The sequence below is a fragment of the Jaculus jaculus genome, chromosome 7 (genome assembly GCF_020740685.1).
Source record: "Jaculus jaculus isolate mJacJac1 chromosome 7, mJacJac1.mat.Y.cur, whole genome shotgun sequence".
NCBI lineage: Eukaryota > Metazoa > Chordata > Mammalia > Rodentia > Dipodidae > Jaculus > Jaculus jaculus.
In genome coordinates, this window is record NC_059108.1 from 2,517,272 (window position 1) to 2,537,061 (window position 19,790).

Below are 19,790 nucleotides of genomic sequence, written 5' to 3' on the forward strand. Positions count from 1 at the left end.
GCATCTGGCTAACGTGGGACCTGGGGAACCGAGCCTCGAACCGGGGTCCGTAGGCTTCACAGGCAAGCGCTTAACCGCTAAGCCATCTCTCCAGCCCAAAAATAATATTTTTTAAATGCATTATTTGCTATTGGTTTCGTGAGACAGGGATTCATGTAGTTTAGACTGGCCTCAAACTTGCTATGTAGCAAGACTAGCCTTTAACAGATCCTCCTCTAAAGTGCAGGATAACAGGTTTTGTCTTCTCACATAGAACGTATGTGTGTCCTGGAAGGACCTGTGGAGCAAGTTCAAACCTTGCCAGGGAAGACTTGCTCTCTGGTGAGATGGCATTGACTGTGGGGCTGCACCAAGGTCTACATGTCCCAGGTCCTTCTCAGAGGGATGTTGAAACATATACATACCAGAAGCAGGGCTGTTTCCTAGGTGGCTTGTTTTAGAATCTGATCTCAGACAAGCATGAGTGTAGTTTATCCTCCAGTAGGCGATGGGTGACACAGAAAGGATGGAAATGGGATGAATTCAAAAATAAGCAAATCACCCCGGTCAGCAATGGGAACATAATCTTCTGGAGAACTCTGGAAGATATGTCCAAACCTCCTCCATATTGTCTCACTCAATGGCCAAAGAGCTGAGATATTCATACACCATCTTTCCTCACATGTGTGTGTTGGGGGGGGGGGAGTAGTGTAAGGAAAGTAAAGAGAAAAGCAAAGGAAAACACTGGACTTTATCTCAACAAAGATTGTTTTTTGAAGCACATGAGGGTCTGTAGTCTTCCTGTGGGATGGAGACTGAAGCCCTGAGTTAGGCTGGGGTTCACACTTATAAGGAGGATCCTAAGAAAAACAGACTGGACCAGGTGCAGGTCCAAAGGAAGTAGATAAGGAACTATAGGTATTTGTATTTTTTCTCAAAATAGGCCTTTTTTTCCAGCAAGAATTTTCTAAGGGAGGATGCCCTAGATGGTTTCTGTTCCTTCAAGACCTTCTGCTTCAAGGGAAATATAACAATCATGGGAGTTGTCAAGCTTGTCTGGGAATGGCTGCCTCTGATGTTCCTTCAAGGCCTTCTAGTCTCGGGGACAGTCATTAACCCTAATTTATTTCCCTCTGGTTTTCAGGGAGAGTCATTAACCCTTCAGGGAGGATGCTAGGATCAAATCTAGAATCTTCCCCATATTGCACAAGTGCTCTATATTTTCAGGCCTGGGTTCGTTCGTTCTTCCTTTCTTATTCTTTTTTTAGATAGGGTCTCACTATGTAGGCCAGGCTGTCCCCAAAATTCATGATCCTCAGTAGTGCTGGGGAATACAGGTATGAGCAACCACTCGGTGTCCCAACCTGCACATACATTGCTATAAAATCTGCAGTGTGAGTTCAAAAAATTGCCCCCAAGTTACTTTTTCCCTCCATCATTGGACAGGTTTCATGCTAGGTTATCTGTGTATCCTCCTCACAAGGTTCTTGTGGTCAGGGTGAATGGAGAAACTTCTCATTCTTATCTGTCCTCCTCAGCTGCCCAACGAACAAACAGAACAAACAGAATAGAAGGGACTTTGGGGGAATCCACACCCTAGTCAGTAGGCCACAGAAACACCTCAACCGGCAAGAATGCAGAATGAAGCCCCAGCCCCATGCATAGGCCACACACCCTCAGGCTCCTGGTGAGGGAACAAAGACGACCACAGGATTACAAGAAAGGCCTGCCCTCCAAGTTTCAAAGCCAACTTACGTAGACACTGGACAAAGACAGGCCATAAACAGCAAACACTCCCAGATTTGTTTCTTCAGCCTATAAACCACAGAAGCTTCCCATTCCACAACGCCTCAGACACATCGCTAGGCAACTACAATAACCATTATGAGCTAAGGCTGCCCTTGATATACAAATAAGTAATCAAGCTGGACGTGGTGACACATGCCTTTAATTCCAGCACTCTGGAGGCAGAGGTAGGAGGATCGCCGTGAGTTTGAGGCCACCCTGAGATTCCATAGTGAATGCCAGGTCAGCCTGGGCTAGAGTGAGACCCTACCTCGAAAAAACAAACAAAACAAAACACAGACACACAAAATAATAATCAATAAAATATTTTTTAAAGAGAGCGAGATGGCGGTGGTGATGCATACTTTTAGGCCCAGCACTCAGGAGGCCGAGTTAGGATCACCATGAGTTTGAGGCTACCCTGAGACTATATAGTGAATTTCAGGTCTGCCTGGGCTACAGCAAGACACTACCTAAAAAAAAAAAAAAAGAGAGAGAGAGAGAGAGAACAGGAAAAACAAAACATACAAAACATTTGGAAATTAGAGCCCTTCTGAATAATTCATAGGTCAAACAAGAAGTCTCATGGAAAAACACATTAGACTGAATGAAAATGAAAGTACACAAATCTCGGTAGCAATTTTATTTGAAATAGCCAATAACTGAAAACAGGCTATGAGCTCCTTAGCGGGTGAATGGTTAAACAAACTGTGACACATTCATATCATGGATTATTTGTTACTCAGTAACTAAAAAGTATTCAAGGGATACCCATTCTCAACCTCTCCCTCCCTCTCTTTCTCTACCTCTTTTTTCTCTCACAAATAAAAGTAAAATATTTTAAAATTTTTTATGAGAGAGAAGCTGGGCATGGTGGTACATGCCTTTAATCCCAGCCTTGGGAGGCAGAAGTAGGAGGATCACCATGAGTTCGAGGCCCTGAGAGACTACAGAGTGAATTCCTGGTCAGCCTGGGCTAGAGTGAGACCCTACCTGAAAAAATCAAAAAGATAAACAAAAAATTTATGAGAGAGAGAAAATGGGTGTTCCAGGGCCTCCAACCACTGCAGTTGAACTTCAGATGTGTGCACCATAATGTGCACATTTGCAACTTGCATCACCTTATATGTCTGGCTTATGTGGGATCTGGAGAGTCAAATGTGGGCCTTTAGGCTTTGCAGGCAAGTACTTTATCCAGTAAGCCATCTCTCCAGCCCAATTTCTATTACATTACATTTCTCTTATCTAAAATGTGCTCTATATACTTCCCAGTGAATCCAACTTTCCTTTTTTTTTTTTTTTTTTTTTTTTTTTTTTTGGTTTTTCAAGGTAGGGTCTTGCTCTAGCTCAGACTGACCTGGAATTTACTATGTAGTCTCAGGCTGGCCTCGAATACATGGCAATCCTCCTACCTCTGCCTCCTGAATGCTGGGATTAAAGGTGTGTGTCATCATGGCCCAACTTTCTTTATTGATTTAATCCACTTTCTTTAGAAACTTCATAAATGTTTTACTACCTATGTCTGTGTTGATTACTCATTCAGAAAACAAAGACTCACCCATGTTCTAAAATGTTTAGTCTTTCTCATTTCTGTTCTAGTGTTTGCCAAGAATGCTCCATTTGTCTACTAGGAAATTTTTTCATCTTTGAGAAGTAAATGAGCTTAGTATATGTTAACTATATATAACAGTACCTGGTGCAAGGTAGGCATGTAATACATTATTATTATTTATTGGATGTCTGCTAGAGTGTACTATGTGAAGTACTTTACATGCAAACTTCTCATTTAATACACATCAATTTACAAGAGACATTTTCATTTAATGTATTTGTATAATTCAGTAGACTTTATTATCCCAATTTTAATATTAAAACTCTGATGTTTAGATAAGCCAGACTGTTCTAAACCACACAAGGCCATAACAGTGGTGGAGCTGATTTTCCAGAATCTAAGCTCATAGTTTTGTGTCAATAGCCAAGGGGAGGCTATAATAATAGAAGCTCAATGGTACATAAGAATCAGGTAACGCAGAACCTTACAGACATGTTTTAAAGGTTATGTGTTAGTCTAAAATCAATAGCAAGCAAAACATAGTTTTGAGACAATGATGCATTAATTCTTCTCTTTTTTTTTTTGGTTTTTCAAAGTAGGGTCTCATTCTGGCTTAGGCTGACCTGGAATTAACTATGTAATCTCAGGGTGGCCTCAAACTCACTGTGATCCTCCTACCTCTGCCTCCCAAGTGCTGGGATTAGAGGAGTGTGCCACCATGACTGGCTAATTCTTACACTTTTGAAAGGTCTGTTGGGTGTGGTGGCCATACCAGTAATCCTAGCACTTGTACTTGGGAAGTAGAGGTCAGGAGATCAGGAGTCCAAGGCCAGATTGGGCTACTTGAGTTCCAGTTTCAACACAATTATTTTGGATACATCATGAAAAATGAATTTAAAGGTAGCAAAAAGGGGTAAGAAAACCTATTTGAAAGCTAAAGTGATAGGGGTGAGATGACTATAGACCAAGATGACCACACTAAAGATAGAAAAAAGAGCTTACATTCCAGAAATATTTTGAAGACAGGATTTACAGGGTTTGGTGATTAACTGCACTGGGTGGTGACAGTGACTCCCCAATGTGAATTCTCTGATGTTGAGCAAGGTGGGCATGTTGCCTAAAGGTTTTTCTGCATTCCTTACACTCATAGGGTCTCTCTCCTGTATGAATTCTCTGGTGTTGGGCAAGAGATCCACAGTAACTGAAAGCCTTCCCACAAACACTACACTCATAAGGTTTCTCTCCAGTATGAACTCTCTGGTGCTGAGTAAGGGATGAGTCATTGCTAAAAGCCTTACCACACTTAATACATTCATAGGGTTTCTCTCCAGTATGAACTCTCTGATGCTGAGCAAGGTAGGCAATCTGGCTGAAGGCTTTTCTGCATTCTTGACATTTGTAAGGTTTTTCTCCAGTATGAATTCTCTGATGTTGAGCAAGGTGTGAATTCTGGCTGAAGGCCTTCCCACATTCCTTACATTCATAGGGTCTCTCTCCTGTGTGTATTCTCTTATGAACAGTAAGGTATGCACGAAGGCTAAATGCTTTCCCACAAACATTGCATTCATAAGGCTTCTCTCCAGTATGAGCTCTCTGGTGTTGAATGATGGATGATCTGTTGCTAAATGCTTTCCCACATTCAATACATTCATAGGGTTTCTCTCCAGTATGAACCCTCTGATGTTGAGCAAGGTAGGCAAACTGGCTAAAGGCTTTCCTGCATACCTGACATTCATAAGGTTTCTCTCCAGTATGAATTCTCAGATGTTGGACTAGATGTGCATTCTGACTGAAAGCTTTCCTACATTCTTTACATTCATAGGGTTTCTCTCCAGTGTGAATCCTGTGATGTTGAACAAGGTTTGATTTCTGGCTAAAGGCTTTTCCACATTCTACACATTTATAGGGTTTCTCTCCAGTATGAATTCTTTGATGGAGAGTAAGGGATGAGCTCTGGCTAAAGACTTTCTCACAATCATTGCATTTCAAAAGTTTCTTCTCGACATAGACATTTCTAGGTTTCATTGTCACCAAACTTCTTTGAAAGCTTTTCTTATGTGTGTCTTGTTTATATACTTTCTCCTCTTTGGGGATTTTCTGTTGTGTATTAAGCAGTGTGTTCTGATAGAAATTTTTCCAAGATTTGTTATCAACAAGTACTTCTTCATAAGAGATGGTCTCTTCTTTAACACTGGCTTTTAGATTCCCTGGTTGCTTCCCAAAATGGCTCTCGTATTTCCACTCTTCTTTCACACTAGAATATTCAAGGCCAGTATTTGTAAATTCTTCTGTTATCTTTTGGGATGGTTGATCTTCATAAAGTTCCTGTTTGGGGGTTAATTCTTCCATCTCACACATAGATTCCCAACCTGAAATAGTAATAATAAGAAAAAAAATCTCCTTTATTGTATACTAAAAATATATCCATGAAAGTACATTTATAAAGTGAAGTATGAAACTTCATAGAAAATATAATCTAAAAGAACATTATATTTCTTTTATTTTTAAATTTTTTTTATTTTTTATTTTTTTTAGTTTTTTCAAGGTAGGGTCTCACTCTGGCCCAGGCTGACCTGGAATTTACTATGTAGTCTCAGGGTGGCCTTTGACTCTGGAAATCCTCCTATCTCTGCCTTCCGAGTGCTGGGATTAAAGGTGTGTACCACCATGCCTAGCAGAATGTATTATTTTTCTAAAAACAACTAAAAAGTATAGGAGAAAGCAAAGTTAAAAATATACCTTAATACTGACCATAAAAAGAGAAATAAGCTGGGCATGGTGGTACACGCCTTTAATCCCAACACTTGGGAGGCAGAGGTAGGAGGATCACTGTGAGCTCTAGGTCAGCTAGGGCTAGAGCAAGACCTTACTTTGAAAAAAACAAAAGAGAGAAAGAAAATAAAATTCTAGAAACAGATCTTACAAGAACTTCACGAGACCTTCAAAATTCTAATGAGGGATTGACTTAAAGGCAGGATAAAGGGAGGAGGTGTGCATCATTGCTTTTGTTTTTGTATTTTGAGACAGGGTCTCATGAAGCCCAGGCTATAGGAGAACCTGCTATGTAGCCATCAGTGGCCTTGAACTCCTGATTCTTCTGTCTACACCTCCCAATTCACTATGTTTGAGTACATTTAATTTTATTTATTTTATTTTATTATTTTATTTTCATGGCAGGGTCTTGCTTTAACCCAGGCAGACACAGAATTCACTATGTAGTCTCAGGCTGGCCTCGAACTCACAGTGATCCTCCTACCTCCACCGCCCAAGTGCTGGGATTAAAGGTGTGTGCTACCACACTTGGCTACATTTTATTTTGCTATTTATTTATTTGAGAGAGAGAGGGAGAGATGAGAATGGGCATGTCAGGGCCTCTAGCCACTGCAAACAGACTCCAGACACATAAGCCACCTTGTATACTGGCTTATATAGGTACTGGGGAATCAAACCTGTGTACTTAGGCTTCATAGGCAAATGCCTTAACCACTACACCATCTCTCCATCCCTAAATTTTATGGTATGGAGAATCAACAATGTAAGACCTTAACTCTCACTAAATTAATCTATTATTTCCATCAATGTGATACTCTGTCTCAAAAAAAGAAAGAAAATTAATTGACCACCAGATTACATAACAGATGGATATTATTAGAGCTTTCTAAACCTGTTTATTGTTTACAAAAGAAAGGGAGTGTGTGTAAAGGAGTGCCAAAAACTGCACCAAATATTAATAAAAAGGAATATAACATAGTTATAATAATTTTAAACAAAAAATATTTTGAGGGCCGGAGAGATGGCGTAGTGGTTAAGCGCTTGCCTGTGAAGCCTAAGGACCCCAGTTTGAGGCTTGGTTCCCCAGGACCCACGTTAGCCAGATGCACTAGGGAACACATGCATCTGGAGTTCATTTGCAGTGGCTGGAGGACCTGGCATGCCCATCCTCTCTCTCTGCCTCTTTCTCTCTGTCTGTCGCTCTCAAATAAATAAATAAAAATGAACAAAAAAAAATTTAAAAAATATTTTGAAAGCCTGGTATAATGGCAAATACCTTTAATCTCAGCACTTATGAGGCAGAGGTAGGAGGATCACTGTGAGTTCAAGGCCACCCTGAAACTGCATAGTGAATTTCAGGTCAGCCTGGACTAGAATGAGACCTTACCTCAAAAAAGCAAAAAAAGTTTCATATAGTTTCACATAGTTTCAGCCTATAGCCAAGGCTATCCTAGAATTCATGATGGAGTCCAGGCTGGACTTGAACTCAAGGCAATCCTTCCATCTCAGCCTGTTCAGTGCTACTAAACAAATAGAGAAACTCAATTAGATTATCAATTAGATTAATCGATAAAATAGCCCATATAAAGTATGAAATATATAAAATATTTATTTTATATTAATTTATCAAAAGTTGTTAAAATAGCTCATATAAAATATAAAATAAGGGCTGGAGAGATGGCTTAGCAGTTAAGGTGTTTGCCTGCAAAGCCAAAAAACCCAGGTTCAATTACCCAGGACCCACGTTAGCCAGATGCACAAGGGGCCACAAGCAGGTGGAGTTCGTTTGCAGTGGCTGTAAGCCCTGGTGTGCCCATTTTCTCTCTCTGTCCCTCTTTCCCTTTTGCTCTGTCAAATAAATAAATAAATAAAATATTTAAAAATATATATATATAATAAAAACTAGCTCAATTAGATTATCACTGGATTTAAAGAAGGTAATAAAAATACATGGGAGAATTAACTAGAAAGATAATGAGGCTAGGGAGCTGGCTCAATGGTTAAAGGCACTTGCTTGCAAAGCCTGCCAGCCTAGGTTCAATTTCCCAGTACCCACATAAAGTAGATACACAAAGTATTGCATGAATCTGGAGTTCATTTGCAGTAGCAAGAAGACTTGGTGTGCCTACTGTCTCTCTCTCTCTCATCACAAATAAATAAAGATATTTTTAAAAAAGATAAAAAATTTAAAAAGCATATGACCTAATAAAATACTTCAAAATACAAAAACAAAAACAAAACAAAGCCAGGCGTGGTGGCACATGCCTTTAATCCCAGCACTTGGGAGGCAGAGGTAGGAGGATTGCCATGAGTTTGAGGCCACCCTGAGACTCCATAGTGAATTCCAGGTCAGCCTAGGCTAGAGCAAAACCTTACCTCAAAAAACCAAAAAAAAAAAAACCAAAAAAAAAACCACAGTATCAGACTCAAAAGAAAGTTACTTATTACTAGAGTAGAAGTCTTTTCAAATGTTTCCAGCTGACTGACTACTCAGTAAGCACACAGGTTTACCCAGCATAGTCAATATGATCAATTCAGTTACAGAAGACTCCACTAGGCCACTAAATACTGCTCTGTATTTTCAAAAACACATACAGTGCTTACCAAAATTACTCCTCCAAGCCATAAAGTGAGTCTCAAAAAATCCCAGGGCTAGAGAGATGGCTTAGCAGTTAAAGAGCTTGCCTACAAAACCAAAGGACCTTGGTTCAGTTCTTCAGGACCCACGTAAGCCAGATGCACAAGGTGGCACATGCATCTGGAGTTTGTTTGTAGTGGCTGGAAGCCCTGGTGCACCTTCTCTCTCTCTCTCTCTCTTTTTCTCTGCCTCTTAAATAGATAAATAAATAAAAATAAAATATCTTAAAAAATTTAATCTCAGCACTTGGGAGGGAGAGGTAAGAGGATCACTGTGAGTTCAAGTCCAGCCTGAGACTAAGCAATGAAATACAGAACAGCCTGGGATAGAGTGAGACCATACCTCAAAAAGAAAATTTTTCAAAGAGAATATATTCAAGAGACCACATTCCCTACCTACAATGAAATTAAATCAGTGTGTGTGGTTCAAGAAGCCACTGTTGCTGGGCGTGGTAGTGCGTGCCCTTAATCCCAGCAGAGTTAGGACAATTGCTGTGAGTTCGAGGCCACCCTGAGACTACATAGTTAATTCCAGGTCAGCCTGAGCCAGAGTGAGACCCTACCTCAAAAAACCAAAAGAAAAAAAAAAAAACGAAGCCACTTTTATGGGTGTGCCAATACTGATTTGCAATCTCAGCATTCAGGAGATGGAGTCAGGAGAATCATGAGCTAGGCCAGCCTGGGATACATGGATGGTTCCAGTACAGGCAGAACTACACAGAGAAGTCCTGTCTGAAAAATAAAAAATAAAAAGTCAAGATCTTAAACCAGACATGGTGGTGCACGCCTTTAATCCCAGCACTTGGGAGGCAGAGGTAGGAGGATTGCCATGAGTTCAAGGCCACCCTGAGACTACAAAATGAATTCTAGATCAGCCTGGGCTAGAGTGAGACTCTACCTTGAAAATCGAAAAAAAAAAAAAAAAAAAAGATCTGGGGAGGTAGCTCTGTAACAGGTACTTACCTAGCATGTACAAGGCCCCCAATTCCATCCCTACCTTCCCTTAGCCCCCCAAAAGGTCACAGAACTAGAAAATGCTTAGAGATAAAATAAACCACCTATTAAGATTTGGGCTAGCTGACAGAAAGCTAGAAGAAGCCATTCTGCATGCAGTTCAATGGGAGAAAGAGATACCACCAGTGAAGACACTCAACAGTGGACACTGCAAGCCTTATATTTGGCCAGCCAGGCCAAATAAGCCAACGGGTGCAATAGTGGCACGTCTGTCATGGTGGAAACCAACTGCCCTCCAATTGGACTGGAGGCCCGCTCCATGGGGGGAAAAATACATCCCTGATACTGAAAACTTGAAATAGGGGTAGTCATGAGCCCTAGGGGTGTAACATCTGCTGATGTCTGGATAGGTGTATATACTATGCTTATCAAACTGCCCAGTAAGCACTTCTCTTAATAGTTATACCCTTATATTAATGCTACTCTCACTTTGGGTAGAGAATCTTCTCTTTTCAGATGGCAGTGACCTTGGGATGACTCAGAAGGTATCACAGTGCTGGAAAGAAGTGACTGGAGTACTGAGTAACATCTCGATCACACCTTCCAAGGCTCAGGGTCTAATGCAGAAGAGGTGGCGGAAAGAATGTAAGAGCCAAAGGAAGGGTAGGACTCCTTACAACATGCTCCTCCAGACACAAAATGGCCTGCATATCCATGATCTCACAGTGCCTGACACTACCTACACAGGACCATCGTAAGAGGAGGAAAAGATCATGACATCAAAATAAAAGAGAGACTGATTGAGAAGGGGAGGGGATATGATGGAGAGTGGAGTTTCAAACGGGAAAGTGGAGGGTGAAGGGAGGGTATTACCATGGGTATTTTTTATAATCATGGAAAATGTTAATAAAAATTGAGAGAAAAAAGATGTGGGCTATATTGCTAATATAGCTTTAAATACTTATTAAAAGCCTCGGGCTGCAGAGATGGCTTAGTGGTTATAAGCCTAAGGACCCAGGTTTGACTCCTCAGAAAGCACATAAGCCAGATGCACATGGTGGTACATGCATCTGGAGTTCATTTGCAGTGGCAGGAGCCCTAACATGCCCATTCTCTCTCTCTCTCTCAAATAAATAAATAAATAAATAAATAAATAAATATAAATTTATAAAAAGAAAAAAGGCTCAAGAACAATAAATTATTATTATTATTTTTAAAGCTGGATCTCATTCTAGCCAAGGCCAACCTGGAACTCACTCTACTCAGACTGGTCTTGGTGATCCTCCTACCTCAGCCTTCCAAGTGCTAGGACTAAAGGTGTGACCTACCACACCTGTTTTGAACTATTTAAACTTAAAGATATGTCAGAGAAAATCAGCAAAATAAAATAGTCTGGAAGGAAAACAGTCATAATTACATACACTGCCAACTTTAACAGAAATGATGGCATATTTATCCAATAAATTTCAAAACTAATATAAAAACTGTAAACTCTTGGGCTGGAGAGATGGCATAGTGGTTAAGCGCTTGCCTGTGAAGCCTATGGACCCCGGTTCGAGGCTCAGTTCCCCAGGTCCCACGTTAGCCAGATGCACAAGGGGGCGCTCACGTCTGGAGTTCGTTTGCAGTGGCTGGAAGCCCTGGTGCGCCCATTCTCTCTCTCACTCTCTATCTGCCTCTTTCTCTCTCTGTCACTCTCAAATAATCAAATAAATAAATAAAAATCTTTAAAAAAAAACCTGTAAATTCTTTAAAAAATACTATAATTTACAATAGGAGAAAAGGAAAATCTAGATAAAATAAACCACCTTAATAATTTTATAAAATATAAAATATATAAAATAATTTTATAAAATAATAGACTAAATTATTACTTTAAATTAGTTTAAATTATTTTCACAATGTCAATTTCAGGAAAGATGAACAAGGTTTTGCCAAACTTAAAAAAATTAATTTTGTACAAACTGTGTCTTAAAAAGAATGAGAAGCCAGGCTTGGTAGTATACACTTTTAATCACAATACTTGGGAGGCAAAAGTAGGAGGATCAAGGGAGTTCAAGCTCAGCCTGAGATGACATAGTAAATTCTAAATCAACCTGGCTAGAACAAGACCCTACCACAAAAAAAAAGGAAGGAAGGAAGAAAGAAAGAAAAGAAAAGAAAAAAGAAAAGGAAGGAAGGCAAGAAGAAGCCGGGCAGGTGTGGCACTGCACGCCTTTAATCCCAGCACTCGGGAAGCAGAGGTAGGTGGATCACTGTGAGTTCGAGGCCACCCTGAGACTACATAGTAAATTGCAGGTCAGCCTGGACCAGAAAGCCTACCTCCAAAAACCAGAAAAAGGAAAAAGAAAAAAAAGGAAAAGGAAGGAAGGAAGGGAAAGGAGGTGGGAGGGTCAAAGCAGGGTAGAGGGGTAAGGAGATGGGGGAGAGAGAAGGAAAAGTGGATGTGGGGCTGACAGATGTTTCCAATGACAAAGCCTTGGTCCTTCATTTTAGAGTGGTTCCTGTGTCTATCTGAAATCTTTCCTATACCACAAACCTAAACTCTTACCCCTCAAATATTCTCTAACTGCTCACCTTTGCTTTAGTTAAAAACCATTATTTTCCCATGCACTCAGACTCCCCTGCCTCTCTCCTTTTCTCTGACCTTTCTTTATGCCAGCTTTCTCTTCATATATGGCATTCTGTGGCTATAGCATATCTCTGCTGCTAGCCTATTAATGGATTGTTTGTATACACATGTAACACTCTAGGACCTTGGGACTGGGGGATGAGCTAGGGAGTGGTGCTGAAGGCACCCTGATTCAAATGTAAATTCAACAATGTTGACATTGACTATAGGAATTAGAGTGAGTGAACTGACATTTAAAGATAGATTCTGGGCTGGAGAGATGGCTTAGCGGTTAAGCGTTTGCCTGTGAAGCCTAAGGACTCCAGTTCAAGGCTCAATTCCCCAGGACCCACGTTAACCAGATGCACAAGGGAGCGCACGTGTCTGGAGTTCGTTTGCAGAGGCTGGAAGCCCTGGCTCGCCCATTCTCTCTCTCTCCCTCTATCTGTGTTTCTCTCTGTCTGTCATTCTCAAATAAATAAATAAATAATGAATAAAAAATATTAAAAAAAAGATAGATTCTTACTTTAACAACTATTGAGTTCACCCCAGAAGATGGAATAACACTTTCAAAGTATTATTTGAAAGTCGGGTGTGGTGGCACACACCTTTAATCCCAGCTCTCTAGAGGCAGAAGTAGGAGAAGTGATGTGAGTTTGAGGTCAGCCTGAGACTGCACAGTGAACTTCAGGTCAGTCTGGGGTATAGTAAGACCCTACCTTGAAAAAAAAATTTAAAAAAACCCCACATATATATATAAATGGAACAGATAAAATAAGTTATTAGGAAGAAGGAGGCAAAGTGTGAGAGGAGAAACAGATAAGGTTGTCAATTGTGAGAGAACATCTAGAAGCCCTGTTTGTTAGGTGACAGGAACATGTCACAAAGAGTGAGGTAATTTCTGTTCATCAAGCTGTGCTGTCTCTGGCAGAAGCTCCTTTTCCCTCACCTGAGCACAGGCCACTTGTCAGTTCTGTCACCACCCATGGCTCTCTTCCTTGCTCCAACAATAATATCACACTGGGCTTAGAAAAGCAAAGACCTGTATGTATAAAAAGAAACAGAATTTGGTTATGCTGTGGGTGACCCCAAACTCACTTCTAACCCTTTCAGCATCAAGAATGCTTACAATTGGGCTGGAGAGATGGCTTAGTGGATAAGCGCTTGCCTGTGAAGCCCAAGGACTCCAGTTCAAGGCTCAATTCCCCAGGACCCACGTTAACCAGATGCACAAGGGGGCGCGCACATTTGGAGTTTGATTGCAGTGGCTGGAAGCCTTGATGTGCCCATTCTCTCTCTCTCTCCCTCTCTTTCTCTGTCTGTCACTCTCAAATAGATAAATAAGCCGGACATGGTGATGCACACCTTTAATCCCAGCACTCAGGAGGCAGAGGTAGGAAGATCACCATGAGTTCAAGGCCACCCTAAGACTACATAGTAAATTCCAGGACAACCAGGGCTAGAGTGATACCCTACCTCTAAGAAAAAAAAAAAAAAGAGAGAAAGAGAAAGAGAGAGAGAGAGAGAGAGAGAGAGAGAGAGAGAAATCAAATGAATAAATAAAAATAGACAACAAAAAAAAGAAAGCTTACAATTAAGTCAAAGAAGACAATATGTAGGGCTGTGAAGGTGGCTCATCAGTTAATGGTGCTTGCTTGCTAAGCCTGACAACCTGGGTTCTACTCCCCAGTACCCACATAAAAACCAGATACACAAACTGGCTCATGTGCCTGGAGTTCGTTTGCAGTGGCAATACTCTCTCTGTTGCTCCCTACAAATAATTAAAAAAATATTTTTAGGGCTGGGGAGATGGCTCAGCCATTAAAGGTGCTTGCTTGCTAAACCTGAAGGCCCAGGATTGATTCCCCAGAAGCCATGTAAAGCCAGATGCACAAAGGAGTTTGTTTGCAATGGCAAAGGTTCTGGGGCACCCATTCTGTCTGTCTCTCCTTATAAAGAAATAAAAAGACTTAAAAACATTTTTTTCAGGCTAGAGAAATGGCTTAGCAGTTAAATGCTTGCCTGTGAAGCCTAAGGACCCTGGTTCGAGGCTCGACTCCCCAGGACCCACGTTAGCCAGATGCACAAGAGGGTGCACACGTCTGGAGTTTGTTTGCAGTGGTTCGAGGCCCTGGCGTGCCCATTCTCTCTATCTGCCTCTTTCTCTCTCTGTCTGTCGCACTCAAATAAATAAAAATAACAAAAGAAAATTAAAAAAAAAACATTTTTTTCGTTAGTTTTTGAGGCAGGGTCTTGCTGTAGCCCAGGCTGACCTGGAATTCACTATATAGTCTCAGGCTGGCCTTGAACTCATGGCAATCTTCCTACTTCTACCTCCTGAGTGCTAGGATTAAAGGCATGCACCACAATGCCCAGCTAAAAACATTTTAAAAATATGTACAGATCATGTTTGAAGGACAGAGAATGTGAAGCTTCTAGCATTGGTCATGAACAGACCTACGCACTGCCTGCTCCACAAAGACTGTGTTTGGCACTGGCAGACACTCACCCTGGCTTTGCAGATGGTATCTAAAAATTTGCAATGATGGTAGGAAAGTTCCTTATGAGTACAAGTTCACTTGCAAGGAGACGATATCCTTACCCAGTGACACCAAGATCCTGTAGTTCTCCAGCATCACATTACTGTACAAATGCCTTTGAGAAGAATCTAGACAATCCCATTCCTCTTGGGAGAAGTCTACAGCCACGTCTCTGAAGGTCACCAACTCCTGAAGTGAAATAAAGGAAATGAAGTATCTTCCTCCCTTACCATATTCTCCTCATTTACTCTGTACCAGGCGCCCCGGGCTCTCCTTATATCCCATCCTTAAAATGTCACCATGTTCCCCTCATGGCCACCTGCACTTCTCAGGTCCTTATGTGTAGAAAGATGCATGCACCACCTTGTGCATCTGGCTTTACATGGGTACTGAGAAATGGGACCTGGGTCCTTAGTCTTTGCAAGCAAGCCCCTTGACCTCTGAGCCATCTCTTCACCCTGTCTTTGTATTTTAATTAAATTTAATATCTTACTAAAGTAAAATATGAAACCTATTGTCAAGGTAATACAAGGATATGACATGGATTTGATACACTTTTTTTTCCCCATGCATTGACCTTTTGAGTACATTCGAAAACCCAAACCCAAGCACAGCACCTATCTTAGAGACAGAGAACATTCAACTAGAGCAAGAGGGCTGGAGAGGTGGCTTAGCAGTTAAGCGCTTGCCTGCAAAGCCTAAGAATGTATGTTCAAATCTCTAGGTCCCAGGTAGCCAGATGCAAAGTGATGCAAGCATGCAATGTTGCACATGCGCACAAGGGGGTGCACCTCTCTGGAGTTCATTCACAGTGGCTGAAAAGGCCCTGGTGTGCCTATTCTCTCTCTTTCTCTCTGCCTCTCTGACTGTCTCTCTCAAAAATAAAATAATTTTAAAAAAAAGAGCAAGAATGGAAGTAGAGTGACAAGATAGAATAAGGCAATAATCAAAAAGAGAGATGATGATTCAAAACAGAATGGAAATGATGTGTCAGGGAAATGCAGTCTTGTTCTGGACATAATCTGAGAGCAGAGCAAACAGACTCTCTTATGGCAGAGTAGCTCCAGCAAAGAGGAAGATGACGTGAGTGTTGCCTTGTTCTTAGCCTTGTCCCATTGTTTTCTTTCAATAGCAAGACTGATCTTACTAAAACATGAATCATATGTCCTTTTCATGCTTCCCAACTTCACTCACTTGAAAGACACTCTGCGTTTGAGATGTCTGTTGTGCAATCACATGAGCATGTTGAATAGGCAGTCAGATGCAGAAGTCATTGCTGGCATACATATGGTTTTTCAAGCCATGACATAGGATGAGATCTCCAAAGAAGTGAGTGTAGACAGAGGAGGGGAGAGGACCAGGATTAAACCATGTGGTATCTAATGCGTATAAGTGCTTAATAAAAATGTTGATGAGGATGGGCATGGTGGCACACACCTTTAATTCCAGCACTTTGGAGGCAGAAGTAGGAGGATCGCTGCGAGTTTGAGGCCACCCTGAGACTACATAGTGAATTCCAGGTTAGCCCGGGCTAGAGTCAAAAAAGTTGATGTGTGAATGATGTTTGAGCAATGACTAGAATGAAGCTGGCCTTTACCTTATACGTGAGGGAGCAGCATGCCAGAGAAAAAGGAATGGTATGTGCAAGGCCACATATTAAATTTATATAACTCAGGTGAGATACCTCCCAGTGAGGGAAGCCTTCGTGGCCCCTAAAACAATACAGGCTATTGCCAAGGCTCTTGGTTCCCTCCCAGAACTAGATGGTAAGAACCTATTGCTAAAGACAGCAGTTGCATTGGTTGCAGGGATTGAGAACCTAAGCTAGAGCTAGCTGGATGGAAGCCTCCACCCTGCTGACTAGCTGTTACAGTGCTAGAAAGTGCTATGCAACCTGCCGGGGGAGAAAAGTCACCAACCATCTTAAGCTGTGGACCCTGCAAACTGGTCAGCCAGGAAAGATGAGCTCTCTAGCACAATAGTGGCATGACTGTTATGGGTAATCAATTTCTCTCTGATGGAATTTGAGGCCCACTCAGTGAGGTAGTTTATGCTTGGTGTTGAGAAATCTAGTCAAAAGCCTATGGTAGCCAGGTGTGGTGGCACACTCCTTTAATTCCAGCGTTTGGGAGGCAGAGGTAGGAGGATCACCTTGAGTTTGAGGCTACCCTGAGACTACATGGTGAATTCCAGTTCAACCTGGGCTAGAGTGAGACCCTACCTTGAGAAAACAACAACAACAACAACAACAAAAAGCCTATGGCAGCTGGGCATGGTGGTATGTGCCTTTAATCCCAGAAACTGGAAGGCAGAAGTAGGACTGCCTTGAGTCTGATGCCAACCTGGACTACACAGTGAGTTCCCGGTCAGCCTGTGCTAGAGTGAGATCTTGCCATGAAAAACACACAAACAAAATCCTATGGCTGGGAAGGTCATGAGCCCTAGGTGGGAAATTACTACTGTTGTTTGGTTTAAATGGATTTTTATGCTTACCAAATGGCCCTCTAGATATTTATGTTGATGTCCAGATGTTAGTGATACTCTCATTTTTGGTTAGAGAAATTTCTTTTCAGATGGCAGTAGCTGCTCAGGAGACTCCAAACTCACCAATGAGTTGAGAAGTGACAGTAGAGTGTTCAGCATTAGATGAGATATCTACCATGGTCCAAGGCTCATGGGCCATTGCAGAAGAAGTGGTGGAAAGAATGCAATAGCCAAAAGATGGTAAGGAATGCTTTGGAACATTGTCTTCCACATACAAAGTGGTGGTTGCATTCCTCACAGTGGCTGTTGTTACCTGCTTAATATTGAGCTCAAGAACATGTCATGGATGATGGAGGAAGGCGAAAAAAAAAAAAAAGTATCAAAATAGAAGAACTATTTGGAAAGAAGAAGAAGTTCAGTGGTAAGGGGAGAAAAGACAGTATCAGGAGGGAATTATGATCAAAATATATTAGGTATATGTGGGAAGTTTGTCAATAAAAAAGAAAGGAAAAAGAAAGAACGTATGTAACTGATTACAAGGGATTATTGAATGAACTGTACTTGGGGTGAGAGAAATTGCATGAGGTTGAAAGGGAGAGCCAAGGACCAAGTTATGTAGGACCTTGTGGGCTATTCATTTATCCTGAATGAGATGGGAACCCCAGTGAAGGGTTTTGAGAAGTGACATGGTTAATTATCCATAAAAGTTTAAGCAGAGGGGGGAAAAAAGTTTAAGCAGAGGGAAAGTTAATATTTAACTGTTTTGAAAAGCAGGAAGGTATCTGAGGAAAGAGGTGGGGGGGAGAACCTCACCTGATACATGGATTTAAGAAGTCCAACAGCCATTCTTCTTCCTCCCCGCTCGTAAGAAAGGGCAGTGACCTCGGACGGCTGGGACGGGGAAGAGATCGTGAGAACTAGGTTTTCCTCTGGCATCCAGAACTACCAGTCTAAACTTTTAAAGCTTTGTCCACCTGTTTCTTCCAGCAGAGATCATGGAGGCCTAGCCGTTGTGTTTGCATACAATTTAGTCGTTGCCTAAATCCCGTCCCAATTTAATACTTCAGCGGTTTTATAGAGTTGAGAAAGGCATTTATATAAAGATGCTCAACTAAGCCATGAAATTCCAAGAAAGGTCTGTTTGACTACATCCATCATCCTTCTCTCCAACAGACCAGTGACTCTGGAACTTGGTAACATACTGTTATCAACTGGCTAGCTTGAAAAGACACTGGCGTGACCCTTAATCTATCCAAAGTCTCAAAGACTTCCCACTGCCACACGCAGAGCTGAGTTAAAAGCCATGAGTATAGACAAACGTTTACCCTCCTTACCCATGCCCTCCAAAACGTCAGACACTCTGGCATCACCAACCAACGGCCTCACGTACTCTCGTCACAAAAAGGCTGCATGTGTCACCACAACAGGGAGCACAGAAGACCCGCCCTCGGTGGTACCGATCACCGACTTACTTGCACCCACAGAGTCACACAGATCCGACGTGGGCACGCGCACCCGGCGGGTGACAGCCAGAGTTCACGCCGTAGGGTACCAACCACTGTCTCACACGTAGGTAGACTCACACGGACGGCCTGGCGACGGGCATCCGCGAGACCCCACCACTCCTCACTGCACAGTGGCACAGCGGGAAGCTCCCGGTACCGCTTCAAAGGCGACTTCACTCTCGTGGCGCCGGCGTCCAGCCTCTGAGGGCTGAGGTTGCCTGGGCCCCCGGAGGACACAAAGAGGCGGGGACTCGCTCCCGCGAGGGCCGCTGGGAAATGTAGTCGGTGCAGAGACGGCCGCGGGAGGCGCTGCGGGGTACCTTGGCCCTGGCGGTGCGTCCCAAAAAGGCCGCCCCTTGCCGACTGCCTGCGCCAGACCCCAGAGTTCCGGCTCCTTTCGGCTCCGGTTGGTTTGGCTGCGGTTGCCTGGCGGAGTACCCCCGTAAAGGGTGGAAGTGCATAGGCACAGGGACTCAGCCACATCCCCCAGCTACCTGGGTGGGGAGCCTGGAGTCCAGGATAAGCCGCGGGGCAGAGGTTAGCACCTGGACCAGAGGGAGTGGAGTGCCCAAGTATTGGCTGAGATGCCTATGGAGACGGTGCGCGCAGGCGCATCCTCTAAGCCGGGGCTGGGCCTCTGGGCTTTCTTCTCGAAGAACTGACCAGAGGGAAAGCATACTCCTTTGGGCGGAATGGAACCTGGGGTCTCGAGCATGCTGGTCAAGTGCTGTTCCCCTCAGCCAACTCCCCCCCTCCACCTCCCGCCCCATTAGCATCTTAATCTGACCCTATACTCTCCTAGGACACAGGGTTGTTCACATCAAGTTCATCCGTGTTTATTGCCTATAAAAAGCTTCTGTCGCCGGGCGTAGTGGCGCACGCCTTTAATCCCTGCACTCGAGAGGCAGAGGTAGGAGGATTGTGAGTTCGAGGCCACCCTGAGATTCCTAGTGAATTCCAGGTCAGCCTGG

General features: G+C 42.6%; 1 protein-coding gene across 1 annotated transcript in view; it reads right to left on the reverse strand.

The window, feature by feature from the left end:
• The window catches only part of LOC101618111 (zinc finger protein 570), a 33,963-nt gene extending 15,193 nt beyond the window's left edge, over positions 1–18,770 (reverse strand). Inside the window, exons 1-5 of the mRNA XM_045154425.1 lie at positions 18,649–18,770; positions 18,128–18,205; positions 14,893–15,019; positions 13,240–13,332; positions 4,350–5,685 (exon numbers count right to left, since the gene is read on the reverse strand). Of these exons, the coding sequence (XP_045010360.1) occupies positions 4,350–5,685; positions 13,240–13,332; positions 14,893–15,019; positions 18,128–18,205; positions 18,649–18,681 (1,667 nt within the window). The 5' untranslated portion in view covers positions 18,682–18,770. The remainder of the gene's footprint in view (positions 1–4,349; positions 5,686–13,239; positions 13,333–14,892; positions 15,020–18,127; positions 18,206–18,648) is intronic.
• Positions 18,771–19,790: the final 1,020 nt, after the last annotated feature.